The sequence below is a fragment of the Columba livia genome, chromosome 2 (genome assembly GCF_036013475.1).
Source record: "Columba livia isolate bColLiv1 breed racing homer chromosome 2, bColLiv1.pat.W.v2, whole genome shotgun sequence".
NCBI classification, from domain to species: Eukaryota; Metazoa; Chordata; class Aves; order Columbiformes; family Columbidae; genus Columba; species Columba livia.
Window position 1 is genome coordinate 87,333,675 of NC_088603.1, and position 17,115 is coordinate 87,350,789.

At 37.5% G+C, this 17,115-nt stretch overlaps 1 protein-coding gene across 22 annotated transcripts in view; it reads left to right on the forward strand.

The window, feature by feature from the left end:
- The window catches only part of SEMA5A (semaphorin 5A), a 348,961-nt gene that overhangs the window by 133,837 nt on the left and 198,009 nt on the right, over positions 1-17,115 (forward strand). For all 22 annotated transcript variants that reach the window (XM_065052681.1, XM_065052686.1, XM_065052695.1 and 19 more), the window contains one exon: positions 12,672-12,771. In XM_065052681.1, coding sequence (XP_064908753.1) covers positions 12,672-12,771 — 100 coding nt within the window. The remainder of the gene's footprint in view (positions 1-12,671; positions 12,772-17,115) is intronic.

A 17,115-nucleotide genomic window follows, 5' to 3' on the forward strand; every position in this document is an offset into this window, starting at 1 on the left:
GCATTCCAGACAAAGAAATGTGGTTCTTCTCTACCATTTCTGAAAATTAGGAGCTCACCGTTTTACAGCTAACTCTACAGTAAATTAGCTAATGTAGTTGTTAATAATGACAAATACTTGAAGTTTGACAGTGCTCTTTGGAACAAAAACAATTTCTACAAAAAGAAGTTCTATGCTTTTTGTTTATGGGTTATGGTTTTCTTTTCTTGCTTGTCGCTTTCTTTTTTTGGCTTGGGGGTGTCTTTTTGTGATGGGGGAGTTTAGGGGGTGGGAAGTATGTTCCACTTTGAAGTCCTGGTTTCAAGCTCTTACCAAGATTAGTGGCAGGCTTTACCTTGTATGCCCTTTGTGTTACAGTATTGCTTGTGGTGTTAGTCTTTGTATTTTTTGTATGCAACATCTAAAGTACTGCAAATATTTTATGAGCTATAGTAGTCTTGGGCAGAATTGATAGAATCAAGAAATTGTATTATGCTTAAACAATGTAAATAAAAAAGTTTAGTACGTTCATATGCCAACATAAGTAAAAATGCGTAATTGCAGTCAGTTCTAGAAACAAGGTTTTGACTATTGAAGCATAGATATTTCCCACAAAAATAGTGTGGCATTGTTATAACTGTCTGTAGGCACTTGACTTTATGCTTCTGTTCCCTACAATAAATATATAAAAATTGAGCAGGTTTTTTTATAAAACTCCATGTCGAGACCTAATACCGATTTCCCATAACCATACAACATGATGTCCTTCAAAAGGAATTCTGCAGTTGGTTGCCAAAGTCAGCATGTAAGTGTTAAAAAGTGAAAGGTTAAGACCCTCTGAAGAGAGGCCATAACTAAGGATGTCCAGTGTGTTGCGCAGTCCATCCCTCACCATCACGTTCAGGGAGGCGGGCAGTGGCAGCGCAGGGGCCAGCGCTGGTAACTGGAAGCAGGAACTGCATTTGGTGGGAAGAGGGTGTGGGCTTTGTGCTGCCTGAGGTGCAAAGTTACTGGGTTTTGACTGGCAGAACCTCCCAAGGGCAGATGCAGTAAGTAGTATTTCAGTGCGTCAAAACACAGCTGAGCTTCGTGGGATAGTTTTCACATTGCGGAAAAAGCCCTTGTAATAGTAGCGTGCTCATCTCTGCCTATAGCCCCGAATGAGTCTTAGCCTGAAGTGTGGATCACCTGATCTGCAAAGTTTATTTACAGTGTAAATTGGGTGAAAATCTCTTTTGGTTCATCCTTCTTCATTCACTGTTTTATTTTTTTTTTTTTTTCTTCTCAGAATTCTCACTCCATTCTCATAATATCTTTTATTTTAGATCTCTTCCATTGATTAGCTTTCCGTACTCTCTCCTCCCTCTTTTCTACTTTTAAATGATATGTTTCAATTTTGGGCCATTCCTCATATTTAGAGATTGGATTGAGACATCATATTAAAACTGGACTAATAACACCGTTGCTGTTTACAGCAGGCTCCTTATACCTCTTTCTCTGGGCCATCTTGAACTAGTAGTTGATGCAAACGGGATAATAAAACAGAAGGAACAAAAATTTGGTGCAGGATAATAATTCCTGTGTTTTCCTGAGGTTTTTTCTCCCCCTCTGTTGTCTTCCCAGTTTATTTCCATCATTCTTACGGCCTTTCCCTCTATGCTCTCTATCTAAATCTTGCATAGCATTGTATTTCCATAAATACATTGTCCCCTAATCTTCTTTGTCTCTTGAAGCATGTGAACTTACCCTTACTGTTTTCTCAGTATGGTGGTGTGTGTTCAGAACATTCCCTGATTATTTATTTTTAAACTTTCTGGATCTTTGCCTCAGTGACTTTCATTAGCACTTCACTGCCTATGTTTTTAGGTTATAGACCTTCTTGTGCCTCCTTACTTGGACATCATCCCATCTCTACTTTTATCTGCTTCTAATCTGATGACAGGCTTCTGGTCATTTTTAATCGTAAAACTATTTTTTTTTTTTTTTAAACTGTGCAGTTCGTATGTGTTTTATGTTTCTGGCCTGGATGCTTCCCCATTTGCCTAAATATGTGTATGTACGTTTATACATAAGTATCTTGAGTTGAAGTGATACAACCTATAAACCATTAGATCATGTGTAGCCTGCTAGAGCAAGTTTGTTTTAATAGTTTCCAGTGATCCCTCCAATCTCTCTGCTTCCTGTCTAAGTTCTTTCTTCTAATGCATATTAAGGTATTTACTGATATATGGAAAACTCATCCTAGCTGTGAAATGCAATGGGGGTGACTCCTTGGTTGCCCTTTCAAGTACAACACCTGAGCTCTGCCTTTTCATTCTCCAGGTGCTTCCCCTCTGGAAATCCTTTGCTGTTTGTTTTCTCCTCTAAGAATCCACAGCCCCTGCGCTCCTATCCGTTGTACAGCCAGGCGTACATACAATTAAAGAACAGGGTCGCTAAATCTGCTTCTGGCAGCCTAAAGAACATGAAGTTTAATGATAACTAGGAGGAGAGCAGTTTCCCACAGCTGGGATAGTGGAGAATCTAAACAATGATTGCAGATTTCAATCCCTACTGTGTTTTTATAACAGTGGGTTTGAGTTTATGTCAAGGTGATGTCATTCAGGCTGATACTTCTGAATATTCCATTACAAAATAATGAGAACAGATGTATTCGATGACTAAACAGAGTGAGAATGATAGTTGAATGCAATCTGCAAGTGGATAGACATGAGTCTATATTGCATTTAATTGGCTCATGGGAGAAAACCCAGAACTGAGCCCTCCAAACTCAAATGCTTCAGGTTTGGCGCTTCCCTTCTCTTTTTTTTCCTTAATTTTTATTTGTTTCTTCATGGTATTCTGCTGGCACGATATTTTAATGGTTCCTAATTTGAGCAATTAGTGAAGATGGGTAGGCCTTTTGCTTTAAAGCAGACTAGGATTTTGAAATCCTGTTTCAACTCTTTCTTGGCTTACTTAACAGTCACTTTACATTTGTTGTTCAAAATATGGTGAGGAAGATGAGGCAAATGAAAATTTTTAAGCACAATTCCACAATTCTTGACAACTTAAAATGTTAAGCATACTTAGTTAATATTTTTAAATACAATGCTATCCTCAAATGACTGATACTGAATAATTTAAAAATAGAACGTCAAGTCAGGAGGAAGGGTATGGTTAATGAGATCTCTTCCAGCTGGCTTGTGTAACTTTGCGAAGTAGGTTTTATTGTTGTGGTGTGTTTTTTTGGTTTTGTTTTGTTTGTTTGTTTTTTGTTTTGTTTGTTGTTGTTGTTTTGCTTTCTGGAATGATCTTAGGCTCTACTTTCACGCTGGTTTTGTGTATGAGAGAAAGACAACTCAAAGGGGCTGTAATTATATATCATGGCTGATGCCTTGTCACTGCATAATTTCTGTGGAACTCACAAGTGATTTTGAATGTATAAAAACTGGGCTCGTAGCACCGAAACCTCTTTCATCTAGGTGGGCGTTCAATCATTTTTTCCTTACACCTTCTTGTATTTGTATGCAACGTGTGTGTTTGAACAATGAAGCATAAACAATTCTAAACCCTTGTTCAGAAAAATAAGAAATAACTAGTCATTGCAGCAGATGTTACTGTCTCTTCCCCGGGGGCACAGACAGTCAGAACCCAAATTCCCTTTAATTATCCCAGTAATAGACATGTGCACACACATAAGAATGCAGAAATATGTACTTCTAGCTGGGGAAGCTCTGGCAGGACAAAGAGAACAGGAATGCAGGCTGGATTTTAGAAGGTTAAGGTGGACTGTAGAAGCAGATTGGGGAACCAGGGCCAGGCAATTGCTGTGCCTGCCCTGCCTGGAGAGCAGCATCCAGATTGTGGGGGCAGTGACTTTGTGCCTAATAAGAGAACCAATGAAATATGTCAGGAGTCAGGTAGAAGGAAGTAAGTTTACAGTAGGTGTAAGAAAAAAATTCAAGTTCACTCGTTTAAAGTCAAGAGAGATATATTTTAAGTATACTGTATTTTCTGGTTTTCCCATTAGTAACAAATAAATTACTTGTAGCTCTGCCTCAGTACCTCTAAAATCGTTCTGTCTCCTTAATAGTTGTTTAAAAAACTGAGGCACATTAAGCAGGTGGTGAACTTTCTGGAAAATGTAAAGAGGTTTATGGTCTTTAGATTTGTTTTATTACAGATAATTTAAAGTGGAGAGGATCTTGAGGAGCTGGCAGAGCTTCTAGTTAAGGCTAGAGCTACGTATTTATTTCTTGGCCTTTGCAGTTCTCTTTGTAAGGAAAGGCAAGCTTTAGGACTGTATTAGGTGATGTTGGATAGTGGAAGGAAGGCAGCTGACTTGCTTGTGATCTGAAGAGACCTCCAGAATACCGGATCTTGAAAGGGTGCAGTAGTTTTTGTTTGGTCTTTTTGTTGGTTTTGTGTTTTGTTTTGTTTTTTGTTGATTTTTTTCCTTATGTTTTGCTTTGTTTTTCATATGTTTGGGTTGAGTTGTTTTGTTTTCCCCCTTCCTATAAGCAAAGATGAGCTCTGAACTGCAGATGGAGATCTAATGTGTTTTCACGTTTCCAAAGGGGAACCAAATGTAGTGTGGTAAGACTTAAAAGAAGAATCTTTCAGTTTGTGGTTACTGATCTAATCATGATGGGCAAAGTTCTAATTCTGTCTTTTCTTTTATAGAGAACTGGATTGCATTAGCTAAGCCTGCCTAAACAATTGCTTTTATTTTTTTCCTTGGTGGGAAGAAGTGGTGGTCTGCTTTCTTATATCTTCCTGGATCCCTATTGTAGAAACTGTACAGTTCTTACTTCCTAATTACTGTCTAATTACCAGAATGCTTATATTTTTCAGTGTATTTTCTAGATTTAAAAATATTAATTTTTATAAGAAATATTTTTTAATTTGTGATTGTATTAAAAATTAGGGATTAGCTATTATAAACACTTATTCTTATGTTTCCCAATTATGATGTCCACATACCCTTAATTCTGTGTTACTAAAGTTGGTAGCATACACAGCCCTGGTATAAATGTGTTCTGGACTGTAAGGGCTACATGCAATGTTTTCTTCATTAAAATGCAATACTGAGTATTGTAATGGACCTATCTGTCCTAATCCTTTCATTTTACAGAGGAGCTAGAAATGGTGTCAGCTGATGCCACCTTTTTGTTGTCAAACTAGTACTTTTCTCTGCATATGTTACATCCAGTCTGTTCTGGTGTACTCCACTTAGTGTATTAGAGCCTTCTGGTAGCAGAGACTGTCAGATTTGTTACATCCATGACCCTCTTTAGCCTTGACATCTGGATGTGAGGCATTGCACTGGGATTGACTTGGCTTTTTGATTTTTTTTTTTTTAGAACAGATTTGTCTCTTTCTGTAAGGTTTAAATGTTAGAGAGTTGCTTTTTTATTGTTTGTCCATTTCTTAAGGTTCGTAATGAAGTAGTTAGTCCTTCCGCTACACTAAAAGTTACAGAAAAGGCATCTTTCTGGCCTCTGAGTAGCAGAGTGGATCTTCATGCTCAGATTTTGAAATTAGTATAATTAGAATATTGTTCTTGCTGGGGTACTTCTAACCCCTATAATGAGTCTTTTCTGTAAGAGAAATGGAAAAATATTTGCTGTCCTTACTTTCTTTGTTAGATGAGATTTTTGGTTTATGATTTTCTTGTCTTTGCTTGTCTTTCTCAGAAGAAATGACGTTTTTAATGATTAATGCATTCAACAGGAATATATCCATTGGGAAAAGCCCATTCTGGCCTATTATGCAGCAGTGTTGGGCTAGGTTGAGGAAGCATTAGGTCTTAAGTAAGTACAAATAAATACAAAAGGTCCAAAGTAAGTACAAATAGATAGAGGAAGCATTAGGTCCAAGGTAAGTACAAATATGTAAAGAATGACTTTAAGTCATTAAGTAATGTACAACAATATACATTAAGTATAAATATGTCAAGAATGGCATCACAAATACGTAAAGAATAACCTGCATTTATACGGGTTTAAACAATGTGTACCAGAAATAGAAGCACCATCGTTGTGGTGGAGCTTTACGGCACTGCAGCCCGAGGAGCGCATGATAGTGTGTTCAGGTGTAGCATGTGTTTCTTTCCACTACAGTGACAACAACCACACAAGCCCTGATGCCTGAGTTAGAAGTCTGTTTGCAGATATATTTTCAGAAGTTCATCTGAGGAAAAAAACCCTATATCTATCTTATATTGTCACTTACATGTTTGTAACTATAGCTGCTTTCTTCCTACTATTTGCTTATTTAAAAAAAAAATAATAATCTTATTCTCAGAATTATTTAAAACATGGAGTCATTGTATGTGAATGCTGAGCAACACAAGTCCTGGAAAAATAAGTTATGTCATTGACAAACTAAGCCTCAGCCCATTTTGGATAAGCAGGGTGGATTGTGATTGTTTTCATTGGTACAGCTGTTCTTTGGCTGAACTGTCATGATGGAGTCCTCTTTTTTTTGTTGGAATCTGTGGAATAGTATTTGGATGTATTTCCTTTTTTATTTTCACTCGAGCTGTGACACCTTTCTTTACATTCTTTCTTTACATTTTCATCTGCAGTGAGTCAATGACTTACCAGCAAGGGTGTGTTTAATGCATTTCTGTGAATAGAGGATACAGCGAAAGAGCTAGAAAAGATTAAAGATTGGAAATGTAAGAAAAAAACATATAGACAGAAGTGAATTGTAAAGGATGCAACATGGCACACAATCTTTCTTATATTTTTTTTTTTTCAACACAGAGCAGTGCTTGTTTTCCTAAAGTTATTCTGACTGAACTTATTATTCATAGATATATTTATATTATAATGGCAATTTTAAAAGGAGGGCTTAAAAATCACACAGAAATTACTGAAGAAAATCTTGGTTTTCTCAGTCACAGTTTTAAAATAGATAGGGACAATGGAGTCCAGAAGTGTCACAGTAGAGGGTTTACAAATATACATAACTGTGTCCTTTGAGAGCGAATGCTGTAAATAAATGCAAAATGGGATGCACTGAATGAGTGAACAGGTAGATCCCCTCTTGCCAGCCATGACACCTTGTTTAATAGATTCCCCTGGGGCTACTGAGGCTGGCACCAGGGCAGCAGGTAGGATGGAATGGAGTCAACGTGGCACCTCACTGCAGAGACTTCTGACTTGTTTCACTGCATTTGACTGGGATAGTAATGTAGCTTGAGTGCCACAGGATGGCAAGATCTGGGTTAGGTTAAAGTCGTCATACAGCTTCAGGAAGATGTGGATTATGTATCATTCTTAGATTAGATAAATTTCATTATAAAATAACTTTAGCATACAGTAGTATATTTTAATTTTCTTATGATAAGATTAGTGAATTTGTTGTACTGATGCCACCCAGAGACTCCTGTTAATATTGCATATCTGCTAGTTTTCAACTATGATGGTGTTTATTATTATTATTATTATTATTATTATTATTATTATTATTATTATTATTATTAAACATATGCACAGTACCATCTTCTTGAATAAACTCTGTTAGCAAAATAATAATAATAATAGTAGTAATAATAATAATAGTAATAATAATAATAGTAATAATAATAACAACAACAACAATAATTTTGCTAACAGAGTTTATTCAAGAAGATGGTATGTGCATATGTTTAAGTTTGTGTTCAAAAAGGACACCATGGCATGATTTGTCACACACACACATCATAAATGCTACTGAATTTTTTAACATCTGCTATTTTTTTTAATGAAATCAGAGGTCTTTATTGTCTTGTAACTTTGTTATTTACCATTAAAGATCATTTCTGAATGAAATACATGCCACTCTATTCCTTATTAGTCATTTCTCAATTTATTTTACTGTTTACTGTAGCTCTACTTTAAAGGGCTGAGTAATGAAACTTTGAGTGTACTTTACTATTCTGTTTGCAAAGAACTGTAGAGCTCAGCCCTTGGCAAGTGCTTAGACAATCTAAACCAAACAAGCTATGGCCTGTTGGGCAGTTACTAAATTTAAACTGAGACAGATATCTGGACTTCCATTTTTTTGTATGAGTATCTAACATTCTTTTGCCCAGCTTTGATTTCTTAACCCTTTTTGTCTTTAAAGCTCCTAAGGAGGCTCCCTTGTCCTTTCTTAGGAGCTGAGGGGACTTCAGTGCATTTGCTTTGCCCTAGGTTTATGTGTCATAGCAAGCTTTGTTTCTTATTAAATGTAAGCTATCAAAAAAACCCTCCAAAACCTGAAACTCCCAGGAAAACCCATAGCATTTGATTCCCAGCATGTGAAAGATAGCTATAGTTTTCTTAGAATCCAACTGTTTTGGGATCCATCTTTTAGTTCTGTGGGAAAGCATGCATTTTCTTTTGGGAATATTTTTGAGTTATAAGGCCTGCAGATTTCAATCCTGTAATAGTAATAATAATATTAAAACAAAACCAAAACCAACCAACCAAACAAAAACACAAGTCTTTTTTTGCTAAGGGTAAGTATCTATTGAATGTACCAAAGGGCTCCAGCATGCGTTGAAGAGACCAGCTGTTGTCATGGCTGTATGTATACCATGATATAGTTTTCCATGGACAGGTTTAAGTCTGAGACTGATGTCTGCAGAATGGTAAACATGCATACTTAGTTTTAAAAGTGAAAACAAACAAAAAAAGATCCAGGTTGAAGGTGTGTCTGAGTAAGTGTTTTCAGTATCAGGAATAAGAAGAGAGAAGTCTCTAAAGGACCAGGTATTTTACTGTACTGCACCTGAACTGAGGGCAGAGGAAAGGGAGGGGAATTCTGGGAAGGAAAGAGTTAGAATGGGAAAGAGAAAGGGAAAGGATGTTGCTGTTTGTCACCTGTGATCATCAGGCAGTGCCATTAGGTTACACATCAGCCGACCAGCTTAATTAATTTACACATTTATCTATGGTACCGTTGTAATATACAAAATCGATAGCTGTGTTATTTTGTAAAGCTTGACATTCTGCATTTATGTGAAAACTGTTAATTAAGTGAAATTATAATTGTATATTACTTCATCATGAGTTTTTAATTGAAATAAAAATAGTTTGTGGACTTGAATAGCTTGTTATGCAGTTTTGACTCTAAGGAGATAACCTGAAACAGAACAGAAAGGCCTTGTTTCACTTAAGGCATTTTTGCTAGATTTTGCTGTTTAGATGAAAATAAGTCTAATCATTCTATTGATTTAATTACATAAATTGTGTAACTCAAAGCAGAATTTCACAAATAAGCTTTTACTTTTACAGTTCACATGGGTGTTTGATTTGTTAGATTTTTTTTTCTTGTGGAGGTTTTTTGTTTGTTTTCCCTTACAGAAGTGTCACAAAGTTTTAGTAGCTTTATCTCATGAAGGCTTATTTCTGTGTGATGCATGATGCCACTGTGACACATGTGAGATACAGTTTCAGAATGTTTGCTGAAAAAAGACCCTGTTCTAGCTGCCATTTGCTCTTCCTGGCCTTATTTTCCCCAAGCATGAACACTGCTGAACGCAACAGACAGGGTAAAATAATTTATATTTTGGAGGGACAGAGGTGAATCAGCTTTCAGAGAGATTTCTTAGTAAGTCTTCGTTCTCTTGTTCTCTAGCCTGGGCTTGTCTTGCACTGTGTGGCCCTTGCCCCTTTGCTTCAAACCTGAAAATGGTCCCAATCACCTGCTTGCTGTACCTTGAGGCTTTATTGTGCCTCTCTGAGACAGCAGGACAAGTGGAAGAGAATTGCCTCCTTGGATCTCAGTCTTCCCTGTAGTCTTCTGGCACCACTATACCTCTGGGTACCTCACGGGTATGTCCCTGGCATACCCATGCCATGGGGAGCTACTGCTTTCCTTGTTTTACAGGAGACCAAGGATCTCATTTGTTGTACCAACGTGGAGCTGAAGTGATCCCATCCTCAACTGCTTGCCTTGCCTGTCTTTCAGAGACGGCTGTTTCCACAGCAGCTCTGGCTTTCCCTGTGTGCAGATCTGCTACTGAGCCAATGGCATTTTCAGCTCTGCGTATTTGCCCACAACAATCCAGATTTGAATGTTAATACATTGATAGCCTGAGTTCTGCTTTGGCAGTTAAGGAGTGGACTTGTGTGTGGTTCTGCAAGGTTGTACATCAGAAGCAGAAACCTCTGGGTGTGAGCACAGACAGATAGAGCCTAGGGAGCCGTGGCTGCCATCTCAAAGAGTGTGAATTCCCGTATGTGCAAGGCGGAACTTCCCATGGTTTGTGCGGCCATATGGGAGGGGAATGTACCTGCTGAGAGACTAAAGTCATGTCCTAGGTTGTCCTTTCAGCCCTTCTTGTGACTTCTGGCCAATGATTTGTTTGGACTCCCAGCCTGGATGCTCTATTCTGTCTTTAAAACCCTGATTTTTTTTTTCCATAGAATATTTTTCTATGGTTTTATTAGTTATTCATCATTATTATCATTTTGTCTGAATTTCTGCTACTTTATAAAGTTGTTTTACATCCATTTCTGTCCCGGTCACAGTGCTTGATACAAGGAAAAGTAGCCCACCTCTCTGCATCTCTCAGAACTGGGAGCTGTTTTTGGCTGGGAGAGTGTGTGTGTATGTATTTTTATTCTGTGAAGAAGAAGTGCGTATTCTGTGTCCATATGGGAAGTGTCTGAGGAAATTTATAGAGAATTTAGATACATTGGCTGATAAACCGCTAAACAGAATTTTATTTAGCTTTATTTTTCTTTTCCTCTTTTTCTCCAGTAAGTGAGATTCTTCAAGACGTGGATTTCCTCATCTTCATATACCACCTAATTTCTCAACGTTTTAGAACTTTGCAATTGATTGTTTCATACAAATGCATGACTGAAAAGTTAAGGTTGCAAAATCAAGTACAAAAAAGTTAAGAAATGCCTCTTTTAGGCTTGACTGTGTAGCCTTACATATATAAATAGATAAATAAGTATATGTAAGGTTACACAGGCCTATAACGTATATATGTGTGTGTATATTTTTTTTGTCTCTCCTATGGAATCCTACTAGGTTCTATGCACAGCATCAGCAGTAGTAGCTGATGGCAGCTGTACTCATAGTTACCTAATATGCTCTCCCATTCTCTTTCCTGCCCAGTGTTCAGACTCTGATTTGAGAACCTACCCAGTACAGATTTAATCGACACTGAATTTAGCTGCAGGTTCTGCAGAACTTGTACAAACTTGCATTACAGACCTGAAATTGCCCAGATGCATACAAGCTGTCATTAAAAATGAGGAAGTTTTATTTTTCTGACACCCAAGTGATTCTACTGCATGGTTCCATCTGTTTATCCAAGGAATATGATGCTACAGCTTCTGCACAGCGTGTTTAATGGTTCTCTGCAATGGCTGAACATGTTTTGACACAGAATAACAATTTTCTCCTGGGCCCTCTCCTTAGGAATGGATGACCTACTTGTGCTAAAACTTCAATATTTAAATTAGGAACAAATCATCCTGAAAAGGGGAACCAGACATGGATTATTTCAACCCAGACATTTGCAAATGGAAAAATATGCTCATGACTGAAGAAAACTTAGAATGGATGTTGGCAACGTGAGCTTCAACTGGTGATACCAGTGTCAAAAATTATGCTGCCATAGCACTCTCAGGGGTGTTGGCTCTGTTCTAAGTGGTCATAGCCATGTGCTCACCTTCTTATTGACTGTTTCACATCTATTATCTTCCAGTAGACAGTTCCACAGCCCATTGTGCCATACATACATAGCCCTTTTCACCTTTCACATACTTTCTAGACCACTGCTTTGTGACTACAGTAAGAAAAGAAAACAAAACCAAAAAACAAAACATCCAAAAAACCCAAACAAAACCAACCAAAACCCAACAACAAAATAAACAAAAAAAAACAAACAACCCCCCCAAACAAGCAATTAGACAAAAGAAATGAAAGAAAATCATGCTGTGTTCCCAGAACATTTGTGTTCATGTAGCAACACTGTTGTATATCGAGCTAGTGATGTGAATGCAAAAATGACTGCTAATAATGCAAATGTTTAAGGATTTGATGTGCAGTTGTTTATGTGTTTTAAACTTCGAAAGCAGGAATAGATTCATATTCTGAATATGAGTAATGCTCCTTGCTGATTTTCAGCAACTCACCCACTTGTCTGCCCTGTTTCATGTAGCACTAAATTGCTCTGAGAAAGGCAGGTTAAAATAATCCAGAGTTCACCTGAATGTCAGGCATTTTCCTTTTTTCATCCCTTATGTCTCAACCTTTTCATTGTGAATATGATGAAAAGTCAAAGTTGCTTGTTTTTCTGATTGTTTTCCACTTGATCTGATCCTTTTTTAAAGAACAAAGTAAAAAACCCCAAATCTCTACTCCTCAGCTGCTTCTGATGCATGGAAAATCAATCTGACTTCACTTGAGTATGTATCAGTGAATTGCAGTTGTACTGTTGTGTTTTCTGCTTTACCTAAGGAGGAAAAACACATCTGGCTTATAAATCAGACCAAAATTTGAATACTTCATCCAAGCGTGTATTGGGTGATTATATATTTTACAGCCCTGTAGTGTAAATTATGTGGTATGGTGGTAAAAGTCTCTTATGTTTCATTAGAGCACCATAGTGAGAAAACTTGCAGCTCAGAGTATGTGCAAATGTAATATCAGCTACCTGATGTACTACAACTATGACATGTACAGTAACAGTTGTATTTCTTGATTTTTTTTAGAAATTGCCCCTTGGTTACATGTCTTCAGAGCAGAAGACGCTGTGGACTTCTCACAGTTAACATTTGACCCAGGACAAAAAGAGCTTATTGCTGGAGCAAGGTGAGAAATCTGTTCTCTTTTCATGTTGTACCAAACTGGATTTTTTCTTTGTTGGGAATTAATATTGAGCCAAACTCTAACATCAGCTTGCTCTACTGTGACTGCCCTGCCTTCCAAACCCACTAAACTGAACATTGTATGTGTTTATTTCTCTTATGCCTGACCAAAGTTAAAAGACGCACTGCCTGCAATCAAGCATCCTAAGTCTTCACAATATTCTAATTTTTAAGAGAACTGTTCCTGGAATATTCTCAAACTTTGGAAGCATACCTTAGAACAAGCAGATGCTGCGTGACAATGTGACAGAAGTTGCCATAGTATAAAACTTGCCATGATCCTAATACACAATACATCTCTTTGCGCTTGGATGATTCTAAAAATTATTCAGTACAATGCCAAGAATGATGTGTTAAAGACTGCAGAATTAGTGGTAAAGTCAGTGGTAATCATAATTTTTGCACAGCAGGACAGTACTTTGCAAGCTGTGATCAACAGTGACACTGTCTTAGGTGTCAACATTGAAGCAGTGAGAGTCCTTGAACACCATTTTTTCTTCTCAGTATATAAAGTATATTAACACATTTGGTTGTCAAAAAAAAATAACTATTTAAACTTATTATTTAAATCTGTCTTCTGAAGTTATTTTACTCTTGAATTAACAAAGTTCTAGTTACTTCATTTTTCTGTTAGATTTAGCATTGCAATATGCTTCTGTTTCCCAATTTGTTTCTTGGTTGAAAATCAGGTTCAAAATAGAGAGTCAGATGTGCAATGAAAGTTGCTTATCTACAGGGGCAAAGCTTTCTGTGGAGATACATATATATGTCTCTGGCCCACCTGAAGTGGCATATTCTGTGCACTCATGTTGATTTTTCTATTCTGTAAGCTGCCAAATGAAATGAGGCATGAGGCTGTGAACTTGTGCTGTTCTGTAAAGGCAATCAGCATTAAGTCAGAGCTGTCTGAGCTTCTTCTCAGTCCCATGGAATTGTGTGTTGGATCAATGCACACTGTACAGATCTCAATATCCGATGAAAAAAAACATTTTCTTTTTTCTTTTTTTTTTTTAACTTTTACTCTCTTTTTTTACCTCCATACTGCTCATCTGGATTCCAAATCTCAGCAAAGAATATGCTCATTTAAACTTGTGCTTTTCATGAAGTCTTTTGAGTCACTATGTATCAGCTTTGGATGATTTTATTGAATAGGCAGTGACTACGAAAAAATGCCAGCTGCCAATTCTACCTTTTGCAAAAGACACAATAGGATCCCAATAGGATTCATTGGTTTCTCTGTAAGTTATGGCTGCTTCAGAACTTCATATTCATATTCTGGCTAAAATTGAAAAATTAAAAATATTCAATGTTTTTAAAACCACAACAGAAATCTTTGTTTTCCACAGTCCAGTATATTTGACTGTTATTAGTTTGTTGATTTTATTGGATATTTCTTTCCTTATTATGCATTTTCATTCTAAATTCTAAGATTTTCCACAATGATATTGTGTTTGGCCATGGAGACCTGACTTTAGAATGACTGCACTTGGCAGTGGGTTTCTCTAATTGTACATATTATTGATATTAGTTTGTCTTTTTTACTACACATTTTTCTCTTCTTGAAGCATTGTACCAGAGTATATGGTGAAAGTCATTGTATGTCATGGAGTCATAGATTCAGAGTCTAGCAACCAGTTGTCGGGATTTTTTTTTTTCTTAATATGCTGTTTGTAGTTACTTTTCACTCAGGACCATCTGAACAGAGCATTAATATTACGATACTTGTGCTATGGCCTGTGAATAAAATTTTAGTTCAAGTTTCTCACACATCTGCCTCACAGGATTCACATATCTGAAGAGCCATTAGAGGAATTTATTTACTGCCCTAAGCCACAAATGTGGTCTCATAAAGACAGTGACAAGGACATCCTCCTCCCTGTTCAAAAATCTTTTGGTATAAAGTTATTTATCTTAGAATATTCCAGCAATTTCTTTTAAATTATCTTCTTGTACAAACTAATAACTATGTGCAATGTGATTTCTGAAAGATCTAAACAGTTACAATTCCTGTTCAGTTGTGAAACTAATAATTTGTAGCCCTTTACCATGGTTTTCCCTCCTCTATCCAATCAACGGTAGATAAGGGAAATGTGTGATGTGGCACATGGCAAAGCTACAAATGAGTGTAGGTTACTCTGTTTACACTGTCAAGAGAAGTACTTCCATTATGATTTACTTGTCCAGCATCCAAATAAAAACAGGGAGTGATGCTTTCACCTCTATGCTTCTGCTTTACTGATGTGGTGTTTTTCGAAACCAGAGAAATGCTTTTCACAACAAGGAGTTGTGTTCTGGCTTAACTTAAGTTTATAACTGATTTCTTTCACCTTAGTGGAGTTTAGTGAACTCTTCTCCCAAATTTGTCTCTTAGAAACTAAATACTGTCAGAAATCCTTAAATCTCTTTTCTATCACTTATATTCATTGCAAGTGATTCTCTTCCATTTTTGAAGTTATTCAGCCTCTAAAGAGGTTCATGACTTGTTTGTGTTAATAAGCAAGGTAGTGAAGAACCCAGCTGAGATCCAGACTGGATTCACGTTGAGAGCTGCCAATGTCATGCAGCTATATAAAAAGACAGATATGGTCCCATAATGCCTCAAAAGGTGTCTCCCATAGTGATAGAGAACTTTTGATATCATTGCACAAGGTCCTTGGGAGGCTCAAATGGTAGTAGTGTGTATTTTTCTCTTTATATACGCTTAATCAAGGCTACCTAAAATTAGAAAGAGATCTAGGGAAGGGCTGCTAAAACAAAAATGAAGAGAGTTGGAGTTGTAGTGCAGGAAAACAAAGGCTGTGCGTGTGCACAGCACCTGCCCATAAATCCATCAGCCGGTACATCTAGGGAAGGAAATAGTTGTACAAACTGTACGGTAGTGTTGGCAGGAAGCCAAACCAGTTCAAGTTGGCTGTGGGTAATTTAGTAAAGAAACAATGAGTTTTGTCCCATTTTACTAGTGCAAACAAAACAAGAACAGAAATATTTTTGAGATAGAGATCTCTAAATATATGAAAGGGACATTATTCTATAGTATTTGCCATAGCAGGCAATGACCAGAAAGGTAATTACTAGTCTTATATTGCTAAGATTACTCTTACCTGTCCAGTTTGGGAAGTAACGGTATTATTCTGATGTCTGTTGGAATCCTGTAGTTGCTCTGCAAAAATAGATATTTTTACAATTTAATCTGTTCTGCCACTGCTGTCTTTCAGACCTTGTGAGAAGTCTCTGGTTGGTATTTTGTTCTGCAAAATGACCAGTTTTTCTGTGGGTCTTGAGTTGATTAATTCTGAGTCTCCTAGCCTTATTTCAGTTTTCTTTCACCATCTGCAGCAATCTGTTAATGTTACTACTGCAATACTAGCACACACATTCACCTTACTCATCCAGTCCACCCTGGCACTGGACAGGGAACTGCTGAAAAGAGTCCAGCACAGAGCCACAAAGATGATTAAGGGAGTGGAGCATCTCCCTTATGAGGAAATGCTGAGGGAGCTGGGTCTCTTTAGCTTGGAGAAGAGGAGACTGAGGGGTGACCTCATTAATGTTTATAAATATGTAAAGGGTGAGTGTCATGAGGATGGAGCCAGGCTCTTCTTGGTGACAACCAATGATAGGACAAGGGGCAAGGGGTATAAACTGGAACACAGGAGGTTCCACTTAAATTTGAGAAGAAACTTCTTCTCAGTGAGGGTGACAGAGCACTGGAACAGGCTGCCCAGGGAGGTTGTGGCGTCTCCTACTCTGGAGACATTCAAAACCGTCCTGGACACATTCCTGTGTAACCTCATGGAGGTGTTCCTGCTCCGGCAGGGGGATTGGACTAGATGATCTTTCAAGGTCCCTTCCAATCCCTAACATTCTGTGATTTCCCTTGTGCTGAGGAGTTGCCTAAAATTTGGAGCCACCCCATTCTTTCCCTCTCCTACCACCCCCATTAGGGAGAGAGGCTGCTGATCCCGATGAAGTTTGGTTTTGGCTCAGTCTGGCTTATTTCTAGAGTGTGCACAGGCATTTTTCTCTGAATGCAATAGAAACAAATAACTGCAGTCTGTTTTGTTGTTCACCTTTCAAATTCCTCACAAATCTTCTACTTCAACTGTGGGGCATGTCTTTATTTCTTAGGTCACACTCATACACGTTTCCTACCGCAAAGTCCAGTGCCTTTCTGTAGTGACTGCTTTAGCTTCTGCATATTCCTACATAGTACAGGTTCAACTGTATCTCCCGTTGTAATTATAAAAGGAGTTAGCACAACTTTCAAGTTTAACAGGACTTGCACTTT